This window comes from Tigriopus californicus, chromosome 12, assembly GCF_007210705.1.
Source record: "Tigriopus californicus strain San Diego chromosome 12, Tcal_SD_v2.1, whole genome shotgun sequence".
Classification (NCBI taxonomy): domain Eukaryota; kingdom Metazoa; phylum Arthropoda; class Copepoda; order Harpacticoida; family Harpacticidae; genus Tigriopus; species Tigriopus californicus.
Window position 1 is genome coordinate 17,869,668 of NC_081451.1, and position 13,336 is coordinate 17,883,003.

The following is a 13,336-nucleotide window of genomic DNA, read 5'->3' on the forward strand; positions in this document are numbered from 1 at the left end:
ACATGAATGCAAGATCTTGTTGAATAGATGAACTTGGCCAGATTCAAGCCCAAAACAATCTGGACGTCTCTCCTGAGGCTCTTTAAAAGTTTCATAGTAAGCAACTTTGATTTGAACCACTTTATTGTTAAATGATAAAAAAATCACCTGCTTTTAATTGAAGAGATTTACGGTTCTTTTTTATTACTTTAATTCGAAAAGTGGCTCAGGGTTGCTTTGACCAAGAGCAGGCTGATTTTTTGATGGGAAGTTTGTGATCTAACAAATGTCAGATTGGTATTTCTCTACTTAGAATCGCAGGAGTAACACCTACCAACTAGTGAGGAGACATGGTGTAGTGGTTAGCGCAGTTTCCTAGCATGAGAGAGGTCCCCGGTTTGATTCTCCTCCCCAATCTTTCTCAAGGAAACTTTTTAACCCTAACCTCACCCACAGACGGAGAATCAATCTGATATGGGCTATAACACTGCCTATCGGAAATAAATTGGATGATGAGATGGCTAGCTTTGCTGGCAGGATGAGGTTCACCCCTCCAACCCTAGCACCTCAAATACAAAAAAAAAAGAAACGTGATAGTATTTTACTCCAAATAGAGGGTACATTTTAAAATTAAACACAATATCTGGCTACTGAGAATGCTGACACTATTCTAGCACTTTGAATACACTCTCATCTTCCTCATCTGAATAAGTCTGGAATAGGGAAATTATCAGGCAAATTCTTGAAGCTCGGAATAGTACTGTATGTTTTCAAAGTATAATTCAAAAGCAAGATAATGTCATGACGAGTGAGATAGTCAGTTCTTTGGAAGCTCATGCTCTTTATTAGATCACTTGGTACGCACAGCTTCTGCCGCAACTCCGTTTGACGCCAGGAAAAAAAGCGTGAGGAAGAAAACAAAGCGCACTTGCTTCTTCATGCTGTGGATGATCATAATACTTTGGAGTAAACTGGCTGGGCAAAGGGTTTTGCTTCCACACAAGTGGGTTCTTTTCCAGACTCTTTCGGAGCCCTGAACTGCTACCCACCTCGTGCATCAACGAACAAACGAACGAAAGAAAGAACGGTGTGCAAAGTCTCTACGTTGAAATGGCGGTCACGCAGTGACCTCCAACGAAAACACTCCACGCGACAGTGTGTACTTCGAACAGTTTTCATTGTCCAGTTGCCAATATCCCAACTTCTACCTTGTTGCTCCATTTCCACGTACCTTGGAAAGGACCCTCTACAAATATCTGAAGGTTTGAGATTACTCTCGCCAAAGTTGAATTGTGATGTCGTGTTTCATCACGTAAAAGTTCAAAAAAGCGAGATGAGAAAACCCGACGGAACTGCCGATTTGAAAGCTAAAATGGTGTGCGATGGCAGTAAAATGTCTCGGCATTGGCTTCTGCTCGTGCATGACGCATTATTCACAGGCCATAAATAAACGTTGTCCGATCCATTCCAAGGCTACCACCGCCGTTTACTTTGTTGCTTAGGACGGACTGGATCGCTGATTCGAGCACCAAATCTCCGATCTTGTACATTAAAGGGGAAAAGTCTAAGGGACTTTTTTATCCATAAACAAACCAATGACCTCCCAATAATGAAGAGATTGCGTGAACGTTCTCCGTGTCCTGTTGCGACCAATCTATTGTGTCTTAATTGCCTAATCAGCATCGGGAAAGTTAACCCTAAAATCAACAGACCACCATATCATACCTACTAATGTCAAGGTTTAACAAAACCGCACTCCCTTTAACCCACCCAAACTAATCGTGGTGGACTCCAATTCATCATCTTCAGATGCTGACATTGTCCACAACTTTTTCCTCTCCGTCGATCATTAGACACGAGCATTGAATGACTGAATGGCTCGCCAGCAAGGCCCGAGCGTCTAAAAGCATAGTGTCCAAAAAGGGGCCCCATTTTCCCTCTGAAATGATCATCCCTCCTCTGTCTTCATGTGGCCTTGACCATGACTTCTTTCCTCGGAATGGAAATTCGTTCTTCCGCGCCGCTGACTCGAGTTCAGGCTGAAGTTGGCGGAGCGTCTTTTGCGCCGTTCGTCGCTCATCCATTGGCGCTGAATCTCGCATATGTGACTCGACTACGTAGGGAAAACATGGTACGGCTTGTCTCGAAACGCTCCCTGCGAACCTGATTCCCCACTCACTTGATAGGCTCGTTTCTGACTAAGGGCTTTGATGGACAAGGTTATTGTTCACGTCAAAAATCTCCGTAACATGGGTATAGCTAATTTTATGATTTCTGCTAGAGCTATGTTCTGACTCCAACAATCGTACATTTCTTTGTTAGAACAGAGGTGTCAGCCCTTTTCTGAGGATTCATTGCAGTTTTTTATGATTGCTTTAGCGATTATGATAGTTCATATAAGATAGGTTTGCCAGCCTTTCCAGGTTCAAAAATAAATGAACAACCGTTTTCTTATAAAGAGAGTAAAATGAAAAAAGTGAATTACTACTTCAAAGTGGCAAAGAAATATTTTTTTTCCATTAAACATCGTAAATTAACATTTCAAAATAGGTTAAATGGATACCCTCCTTAATCCGGTGTTAAAGGTTAGTTTGCTTAGGTTAGTTTGCTTAGGTTAGTTTGCTTATCTCATCGGAAAATTTGCAATTGATAAGAGCTTTGTTTGACAAGTCACGGATCGTTAAACATACTTTCAAAGGGTAGATATTTCTCTATCTCCTTTAAATCTGAGATGGCTTCTTTCTACAGTAAAGCATGATGAAACCGCAGTCAAATTCAATGGACACAAACAATTTTTCCCCCCTTCTTCAAACAATGTCATTTTCTGGTCCCAGCATCTCTTAAACTAATGCAAACCGAGGCAAAATAAAAAATCACTATCCTTTAAAAGCTGCCAAAATATGTCAAAGAGCATTCCTTCTCTATAGCACTTGTCCTAACCTGATCAAGTGTTCCAACTCAATGCTCAGTCTAGTCACTGCGTTATTGAATATGATTCGTATTTTCATGACCTTAACTGTCTTGACAATTCTCCTCATATACTGGCGAATGGGCCAGCTGACCTTGCCGGTACACAAATTGGGTTGCCCAAAGCTGGAGATAGAGGACCTCCCATGGAACCAAGGCGTTTTTTTCCTGGAGTTGAGCCGGACTAAGAGGTCCTTGGACCTGTTTACCTCGTGTTCCGTGGAAAGCACGGCCAGAGAGAACTCGGATCGAACCATATTTATGCTGGTGGATAGTGAAAACCCTCATTCTTTTTCAAGTAAGTTCACCAAATACTTTGTGGTAAGTTACCATTCTAGTGCTATTGTTTTTTGTAACAGTGCACGAAGACGTCATTGAGTTCGTGTCAAGCAAGTAAAACAATGATGGACGTCAAAAAACTACCATTTTGGCTAATTAGTCACGTATACCGAGTGTCCCAAAAAGATTCGTCCAATAAGATTTTTTTATCTTATACTTGATATAACTTTTGTGCTTCACAGTTGATTTTAGAATTCATATTTGCTCCTTTCGCTTACTCGAAAAAAAGCCTATTTTTCATCATGAGCCCCTTTGGCTACAACATAGCGCTCTAGGCGTGGTCAAAGCTTCCGTCAGATGTTTCACATGAAGGCCAGATCCAGGGTCTTCCAGGCTTGTTGCAAAGTGAGGACCATCTCTTTTACACTCTTGGCGCAGACAAATTATGGCTGATGGGTAAGCCGGAGCGCCGTGAAAGTACTGTTTGTGAACGGATAAAGGGGTTTCCTTTTTCTTGGTCGTTTAATAGGGGTACTGTCCACTTCTAGGGGCTCTTTCCACCCCCAATTCTATATGATAAGGGACAACCCTGGTCCGGATTGATGTGGTAAATTCGGCAATCTATTGGAGGAACCACTTAGGATTTAAAGAAATCCGTCGCTTAACCACAGTTGTGGCCCAGGTGAAAGGTTCTCAATGTCCAGGTCAACCACTTGGTTTGGTCCCATTGAGATCCTATCCAGAATTTGGGTGTGTTTGAACACCATTTAGAGGTTGGCACTGAAAATGAGCATGCTCGACCTCCTCGCCCCGCCATGTCATCAGTCTTTGGTCTGGAAAGCAAAGTAGAGGTCACAGTCACAAAAAATCGGTTTAATTTTAGAGTCGAAAGTCATAGCTTTCTATTGATATGTGGAACACAATGTCCCAAGGCTGCATGATACCGAAAGTCGATTTTGAAAAAAATGGACCAATATTTTTGAGTCACGCGGTACACTGTGATGATGTGAACTTTCATTTCCAATTGTTAATTTCAAAAAACAACATAGCAAAGAAACGAAACATGAGTGTTTAGAAAATAATTCTAACCTGGTTTCCAATTAAAGCAAAAACTTGGTTATTGCTTGTGGCATATTTGAACCCATAAAACAAACCAAGTGTTTTGCTTGGACATTCATAGAGCCCAAATTTCTCACGGGGTTGACCAATTTGGAGGTGAGGAAATTCAACTTCACTTCGCTGCTACTGAAACGCTTGGGTCTCGAATTATTTTCCGTGCTCGAATTATCCTTGAAACCAATGCAAACGTGGAGTGACTTGAGTCGCATCCTCCTCTTGAACGAAGTGGGGTTGACCAATTTGGAGGTGAGGAAATTCAACTTCACTTCGCTGCTACTGAAACGCTTGGGTTTCGAACTATTTTCCGTGCTCGAATTATCCTTGAAACCAATGCAAACATGGAGTGACTTGAGTCGCATCCTCCTCTTGAACGAAGTGGGCGGGACCTATTTTGACATTGATTCGATTTCCGTGCGACCAATCCCAACCATGTTCCGCAATCTCCTTCAGACCAATGTGAACTCATTGTTGACCAATTGCTTCATGATCTTCCAGAGACGTCATGCTTTCTTGGACATTATCTTTCAAGGTCAGGTGAGGACCTGTAGGACCAACAAGTGTGTTCCAACTAAAAATTAACACACCTCATTCTCATCTCGGTAACGGCGCATAGTTAAAAAAGCTAAGGAAGCAGGTACTGATCTTCTTCGACGGCCCATTGGTCACCAAATTGGCCAAGATACATTGCCACTCGTTGCTTAAAGACGAGGATCCAGCTAATACTTACCAATGTCCTGAATCTTGGAACCTAACTATCCATTCACGGAACGATCCGGGCGTATTACATTTTCTGTACAAGCCCATCCAATACGAATTGTGGAACAAGAGTAATCTCGGTAAGCGAGAGTGGAATTGATTGAAGAGCATAAAATATGGGATTCTAAATCATTGATCAAGTACTTCACATCATGTACCGTAACGTAATTTTCAGCGCTAAAAAAGCTTCAACATTTTTCAAGAAGGTCAGCCTTTTGAGGGTGAGCCTTTTGTTTTGCATTGTTTTGCCATTCCTTGAGGCTAGATACGTATTTGACATATTTGACAGAAATACAATATTTTTTGAAGTCATGGTCAATTAGAAGATGAGAATATGCCAAAGAAAGGGCTGGATTGCCCAAAAATGTCACATCATATGAATTCAGGATCAAGTTATCAAATGATTTCAGCCATGTTTCCAAATTTGTTCGCTCTCCATTTGTCGTCAGTGAAGAATATGTTCTTCGACAATCCGTGTGCTTTAATGCAATACCGTCACTTGCCCAAACTCATGGCTACCTATTGTCCAAAAACATATACAGAATTGGAAAGTCATGCCTCATTTTGTCAAAACATTACCGACTATTTCCCCGATATCCAGGAGCAATTTCGAGGTCCTCTGCGTTACGGATTCTAAAGATGGAAGAATGGGCGTTAATAAGTGTTTGTGTTTATTTTCTATCATTAATATCAGAGTAATAAAAGCCCATATGAATTATACTGTCTCAGTGAGAAAGAGTTTGGACCTTTCTTGGAGTTTCATCTTGTGGAAGAGAGTGTGGATGAGTTCTGAAGGAAGGACCTCTTGGTAAAAATTGACCATGGCCAAATTAAGCTGGGATTCGGGTTTGAGCATGAGCTTGCTCATTTTGAACTGGACTCCTTCGATTGAGGTTGAGATTGGGAGACCCACTCTTTGGCCGTCTAAATAAAATTGCACTATCCCTGAAAGAAAAGATAATGCAAAAAATCAAGGACCCGTTTTGAGTGACTTTTTGAGGTGATGACCATGGAGACAAGTGAACACGCATGAATAGCCCAACTGTTTGAAGTTTGGCGGAACAAATCCTTAAATTTGAAGGTCCTTTCCAATTCTAGTTGGAAGCAGTTTTTTCCGAGAAAACAAAATTGCAGAATGTTAAGAAGTTGCGAGATTTCAATTTTAACATTGCGCGGTAACAATTGAATCAATGACATTTTTTTTCAAGGAATTGACCGGACCACCCAGTAATGTACAAGTTTCTTTTCATTATCATGTTTTGCTCAAAAATCAATAATCAATTTAATAACACATGACTGTCCTCAGACTCAGAACTTACCCGTGTTGGCACTGTGAGTGACTCCCACCTGAGTCCATTGGTTGTTGGAGACACTTTGCTTTGAGTCAAAGAATTGGGTCTCTTGGTTGTCCAATTGTAGCGCCAAATTCCTATTTGGACCCAGGAGCACGAGGCTCAAACCTTTTTTCATTGACCCCTTGGGAGCCAAAGAGATCAGGGGCAAAGACTTGGACTCCTCTCTGACTTGGGTTTCATTCAAATATAGCCAAGCCATTAAGGTTAGGTCGGACGGTAGACTTAGATCTGTCCTCAAAGGGTACTAAAATTAAGCAAGATTACTGAGGCCTCTTCTTGCGAATCGATATATACTGTCGGTAGGTATCCTCACTGAAATAGCCGGAGCAAAGGTCGAGCTAAGTCCGTTGAGAAATTCTATGCCGTCGTACTCAGGACCAAAAATGATTTTGGGCGAGTATGGCCTGCCTTCACCGTCCAAAGCGTCAGTCATGCGATTGATCAGGGGAGCCTCCAAATCCGGCGAGGTCAGCACTAGGACAATTTTTAAAGATTGCTTTAGGAGGGAAATTACCGTGAAAGTTGTAGGGTAATTCGTCGGGAGTTACGGAAATTTGTGATCGCTTCTGGAGCAACCTCCCGTTCAACTAGTTCAAGACTTACAAGAGTCGCAATTCGTACGTAGATTACAAGATTGAGATTCGAACTCGGCTATGAACTGGTTCTCTTGGCAGTTGTTCAAGCATGTCCGGGATCGTTTTTGGGTGGGAGGGGTGTCTGAGAAGTCATTGGTGCAGAGGGCAGAGCAGTCGGTCCATTCAGTCCAAGACGAGTATTGTGGAACTATGTGCATAAAACAGTGTACAAAATAATAGACAAGCACGACATAGTTATGAACAAGTTAGTATTGAAAGTAAATAGCCATTCTAGGGTTCGAGGTTAGTATTGTTACAATCATGCATAATAGTATGTGTCTTGTGTGCAAAGCTCGTGTAGTAAGTAGTGTGCGGACTGGTTAGTTGTTAAAGTGTTTCAAACCAGGGTTCTTGCCTTTTTTCACGCTTTATTGGTAGGTTTTTTGGGGATGATTGTAACAATAATAGTGTAGGTCACCTTTAAGGTTTCTTTGTAAACTAGATTCTGTGTGTTTGTCACCCCTGTGGTTTTGTTGTGTGTTTAGAGCCTATTGAGATTTAGCAAGATAACAGAGTTTAGAGAAAGAAAAAAAGTTTTGGTATTTGGTTGAATCCAACCAGAGGAAACTAACTCGTGTCTTCATCCTTGCCTTGGGGATTTGTGATTGTGGTAGGATTGGAATCAGCCTCCTCAGCCTCTTCCTTGGCCTCTGCGTTCAGGGAGATCCTGTCAAAGATATTGGAAGCTCCCAGGGCTTCCGTGACCACATCACCTTCCTCTGGATTGCTGTCGGAAGTGTTGGCCGATGGGAGTAGATCGGGTTGTGAGCGCTCCTCACCGTTGTCATTGGGCTTAGAGGGGTCCTCGTCAATGATGTTGTTGGTCAGTTGCTTGATGTAGTCAATCACTTGGTCGGAACTGCCAAACTTGACTCGCTCCGGGGCCTTGATTGTGGTGATATCGTTTTCGGAGTCTTCTATCGAACGGGGAGTTGTGGTGGTGGGTGGGCCTACTCTCTCGTTGGCGTCGTCCTGGACGTTTGTGTCTGAAATCATGGTGGTAGTGCCGGTGGGATCGTTGGAGTCCCCTTGGGTCAAGGGTAGTAAAATCATATCGGGGTAAAGCGATGAGGCCTTTTGCATGGTCAGTTTGAGAATCTTGGTGGTGGTATCCGGCATACCAGTGGTCGTCTCCATCATGGACTCAGTCGAATCGTCGGAGCCTTCGTCCTGAACTTGGCTTTGAGAATCCCCATTGCCCAGGCGGACGACATTGTCGGACTCTGAATCCAGACTTGGGGTATTTACAGCCCCTAGAAGATTGTTGCCGACTTCATTATCTTCGCTTCCTTGGGCAACGCCTAGAATAGCGTCCACAAGATCGGTTGTAGATTGGGCAGCCATGGTTGTTTCATCAATTGTGGTGTCTTCTCCAGAGGGAGTTACGGTACTATCGTCTGTAGATGAGGATCGGATATCCTCTTGAGCTTCAGATGCGTCAACTTCAGATGCGTCAACTTCAGATGCGTCAACTTCAGATGCGTCAACTTCAGATGCGTCAACTTCAGATGCGTCAACTTCAGACCCATTCTCAGTAATGGAGGGTAAAGGGGTAGTGGTGGTGATTTCATCATTGGCCAAAGGTCGAGCACTGTATCGATCGGGGGCAAGTTCGATGGAGGCTTGGTTTTCGATGGCACTCACAATGCGGTTCACAACGCGGGTGGTGACCGCCGGACGGAAGTTGCTAATTGGTGGGGCTGGTGTCACTACGGGTGCGGGTTCGGACAAAATGCCTTGCGTGTAGACCAGTCCTCCTGCCAGAGCCGTAATTCCAGCCACCACAGCACCGGCAATGAGCTGCAAAGAAGGGATGTGTGAATTGCTGAACATACGGTACAATGTAATCAGGGCCTTCTGTTCTTTGCGTGCCCTTCAAACGAAAGGGAAAGCAGGGTGGTCTGGTTTTGTTTGGATTACCTTCTTTCCTCTAGACGAGAAACTGGCTCGTGATTTTTGACGCCTCTTCGAACAATTGTACGAAAGATCAGGAGGTACTATACATGACCATTTGATTATTGTGGTTGTTGTAAAAAAATGATTTTTAAATCACTCTCAATACTCTGTCCATTGTGCTAGAAAAAAGCACTGTGGCACTGTGGCCCAACATCTGTTTTGATTGTCAAACTTATGAGCTCTTGAGAGGGTACAGATGGCAAACCAAAGTGCCTTCTTGCCCCATTCTGACGACGACGTCAATATGGGCCCTTGGTCTAAAAGACATCTGATCATTTCATGTGGATTGGGACAGGGAATCAAATTAAAGACCGTTGCTGATTAAGTTTTCCTAAAAGTGGCCTCCGCAGACAAGATGACATTATTGGCAGACCAGCAGTCATACTTACTGGGCTGGCAGCGACGACTTCCAATTGACGAGAGATCTGATTCCGCCAAAAGGGATTGAACGAGAACATATTCCGGATGCGATCAACTAATCCCAAAGGCCTACCCACACGTTGCTGGTAGGGATTATATGGATTGCGTTGAAACTGTTGTGGCTGTTGCTGCTGTTGTTGTTGTTGTTGTTGCTGCTGCCGTGGTTGCAGTTGCTGATGTTGTTGTGGTTGCTGCTGCTGTGGCTGCCGTGGTTGCAGTTGCTGCTGTTGTTGTTGTTGAGGATGACGTTGTTGCTGTTGTTGAGGGGGGCCCTCTTGACGGCGACGTTGGTGACCATAATGGGACGGATGAGCCTGATGTTTTTGGTTCTGAATGGGCTCATAGTAGAAGTAGAGTGATTCGCCCGGTTTCAGATGACTCAGCTCCTCGGGGATCTCAACGTCTGAACGGGACTCGGCGGCATCTGTCGATATGGGCGATTTACCAACATCTGGAATGAGAATCATATTGCATTGAGGAACGAACAGAGCATGTCAATCAATGAATCAAAGCGGCCCAAACTTAATTACAGTCCAGGGGAGGAAACTTTCTCCCCAACTTTGAGCCAACCTCCCCTGAGGGATCCTCGTCTCCCTCCACCTTTCCTCAGCACCATTGTTTACCCTGGTCATCGTTTAACAATGGCTCCTTTGTTCCCCGGAATAAAGTCCGGCCACGCTTAAATTCCAGCGTGAGAAGAACGGTCTATCCGGTTACTGGGATGAATGTGTCTCGGAAATATGTGATTCTTTCAAAGGCGAAGACAGATCATTTACGCAGATAAGCTTGGGGATTGTTGGAACAGATGGCGACGGATCCGATACGCGGTCCGTGCCATCATCCAACTTTCACAGTGGATTCTAATTTCCTAATGTCCCCATCCTTGTTTTGTCTTGCCATCCAGATGGCAAGCCATTAGCAAGCAGGACATCCCTCCAAGTATTTAAGTAAGTTGGTAAGTACGTAAGTATGCACATAGGTAGTGGTCTAATCTCTTAATCTGACAATTGGCCTCTTCGGCATGTCTGTCGTCCAAGAGAAAGAAAAGTGAAACTCGCTCGTGTGGCAGCAGCACTCTCGCCTACCCCTGAACATTCGTTATATTCTCAGCACTGAACTAACTTACACTTGTCAGACTTGTACTATTGAACTTCCAAACAGTCCACCGAAAATTGGCTCATAATCGTGGCTCAAGGCTTGGACGGAAATTGGTTTCAAGGAAGAAAAAAACTGTGGCCACGAGTTGTGAAAACGAGCCGCCGGCTTGCAAATTTGCATACCATTGACGTGCCTCTCTCAATATGTGCTTTAAACGCACATGGTCTACATATATAAAGTATGCAATAGCTCATCGAAATCGACAAGAAATGGAAGCTAATGGCCCGGAAGGTGCAAGATTGTGCCCGTTCAAGTGTGGCAAGTATGGCTAATAAGGAATCTTCCCGCTACCGGAGGAAAACCACTCGATTTCCTTGCACAGCTTATCCTTTCTCTGCCTTTTGGTTTTAGTTTCCCATGGCTTTGAATGGCGGAAAGTTGAGAATTCGACTCCAAACATCGCTGTGATCATTGGCAAACCTAGTCTAGTGTCTGTCCAGGTTTGATTGGTAATATAATTGGATCTAATTACGTACGTAGTTCTCCTTGCTTAACTTGTTGAAAATCATTCTTGTTCATAATTAAACACGAGGTCACCCTCCCAAAAAGGTTACATTTCAACGTGACAAGAAATAGTGGTAATTTCGCGGCATATACTTTTGGTGAATCACTCTAAAAATACATTCAAAACGACGGAGATGGAATGTCGAATGCATGATTTCATGCCATACCAATCAGAAATCGGTAATTGAATGACTAATCTACCCTTTGGCAAGTTTCAACGAGAGTTGTGGTTTCCTCCAAACCTATCCGGAAAGTGTGTTAAAGTGGAAAGTTGACCCAAGTCACGTATTCGATTACAATGGCTGTTTTTCCCTCAGAAACAAAAATCACTTTGGGGGATCAAATGATTGTTATTGAAATTTCTTTGTGGGAACCAACACTCGCCAAAAAACACTATTTAGCATTGGCAATTGAATAGCCAGCGTAGTAGGTAACAAACGCAATGATGTAAACCTGTAAATCTACAAACAATTTTACTGCAACAAAAAAAAGGAAAATTGCGAGATACTGTAAAACGACACGAAATCAAAGTTTACCATGATTTGTATGACATTATATAATCAATCCTTACCCTATAGAGTGTGTTTTGGCTGATAAAACCATGAATAGACTTGTAATACAAAAAGGCATTATATTTCTACCAAATGATGCACTAACTGAAGATTGGTCGTAAATGGGCATTTTTGAGGGATGACAATGAGTGGTCAGTGCATGTCTGATGTTCAATGAGCCAGCTTTCAAAGTCTAATGATTGCTTTAATGGCTCCAATTTCTTCTTGCGTCATTTTGGCTCACTTGTCACAAATGAACACACGGTCTACGTTTGATCACCCGGCTAAGATCTTCATTTCAATTCTATCTCTTGCACTTTCGGGTGTGGAGTGTTAAAGAATATGCGTGGCAGCAATTTCCACGCCTATCTAAACAATGGACTCTGTGAAAGCCTCATAAGCATATTTCACCTTCACGTCTTGATTAGTCATGCTACCCTTCTTGGAAATAACCTGTACTCTTTGAGAGATAACGACGTTCCAAAGTAACAATATTTATAATGCAGACTTTATTGCCCACTTTTTTATGATTTGTGTGCCTGAACCTGAGGCTGGATTCGACTCTCAATCGTGAATCTGAGACCTCCAAGGTTCAGCAGTTTGTCCCCATTGCCATGGACGGAGTTAACCTAGTTTTACTAAGCAGGTTCAATATTGGGACCTTGGGCAGTGCCCTCACAATGGTTGCGTGCAGCTTGTGAGTGGAGAGACTGGAATGAAACTGGCTCATTTTTGCTTGTGAGATGTTTTGAAAACACATTTTGTACCCGTGTCGAAAATTGATCTTGCTACAAGGTGTCTGTGGTAAGTTGGAAAACAAGTAATTGTTTCTCAGCATGGTGTTGATCGGAGGAGCATTTTGACGCTGAGGACATACATCTGTCAGGATTACCAAATCATTTTCTAAAGGAGGGGGAACATCTTATCATCATCATCATCATCATCACCACATGCATAATTAAGCTAGGTATGTGCCAATCTTAGTCCAGGAGGATCCACATGCATATCGTATTTAGAGTGACAAGCTCTCTGTGAGAACGAAGAAAAACGAAAACAAAACAACACGGTTGGTTGGCAGAAAACTTTCTTTACCTACACCCTGACATGGTTAGAAGTGGGGAATGTGCTGGGTCTTCCTGTGTCTGGCTGGCTCTCTTGGACTGCTAACTAACTCAGTGTGTATGTGTGTGGGATATGTCACATAGTTCAACCGCTAAAATTGTTTCCTTTTCATTTGTCTGCGTGCTAGATCTGGGCAAAAAAGAGAGAGAACTTTTACTCTCATCTCTTTTCCTTTCTCACACACGTATTTCCGGGAAATCTCAAAACCAATCACTAATTGAGTCACTTTCGATTTCTCTCCACGAATGTGTGCCAATCCCTGGGTACAAGTCCATGTCAAAAGGGGTTCTTTTGGTAATGAGACGTATTGCCCTTACCTGGATAAGAATGATCGGCCAGGGTGAGATGCACTGCCAAGAGGGCAAAAACCGCAATGGAGAGCTTCAGGAATGCGGCCATGGTGAGGGATAAAATATATATATGCTTTTTTGGCCTCTGTGTGCCGACCAAACGAAGGCTTATTTGTTCTGGTCAAATCTCCCAGTTTCTTCTCTGTCAAGAAAACCAGGCACCGTTACGTGGTTTTTGGCTTTTT

General features: G+C 43.1%; 2 protein-coding genes across 2 annotated transcripts; one reads left to right on the forward strand and one right to left on the reverse strand.

The window, feature by feature from the left end:
* Positions 1-2,810: 2,810 nt before the first annotated feature.
* LOC131891545 (uncharacterized) lies at positions 2,811-5,820 on the forward strand. The gene is made up of 4 exons (XM_059241153.1): positions 2,811-3,244; positions 4,406-4,878; positions 4,958-5,180; positions 5,511-5,820. Exons 1-4 carry the CDS (start codon positions 2,941-2,943, stop codon positions 5,735-5,737), a joined length of 1,227 nt encoding a protein of 408 aa, XP_059097136.1. The 5' UTR covers positions 2,811-2,940; the 3' UTR covers positions 5,738-5,820.
* Positions 5,821-5,912: 92 nt separating this feature from the next.
* Positions 5,913-13,325, reverse strand: LOC131891543 (ras guanine nucleotide exchange factor P-like). The gene is made up of 6 exons (XM_059241151.1): positions 13,119-13,325; positions 9,436-9,917; positions 7,059-8,890; positions 6,769-6,929; positions 6,420-6,699; positions 5,913-6,045 (listed from the first exon to the last, which is right to left on the reverse strand). The coding sequence occupies exons 1-3, from the start codon at positions 13,198-13,200 to the stop codon at positions 7,658-7,660; spliced, it is 1,797 nt and encodes a 598-aa protein (XP_059097134.1). The 5' UTR covers positions 13,201-13,325; the 3' UTR covers positions 5,913-6,045; positions 6,420-6,699; positions 6,769-6,929; positions 7,059-7,657.
* Positions 13,326-13,336: the final 11 nt, after the last annotated feature.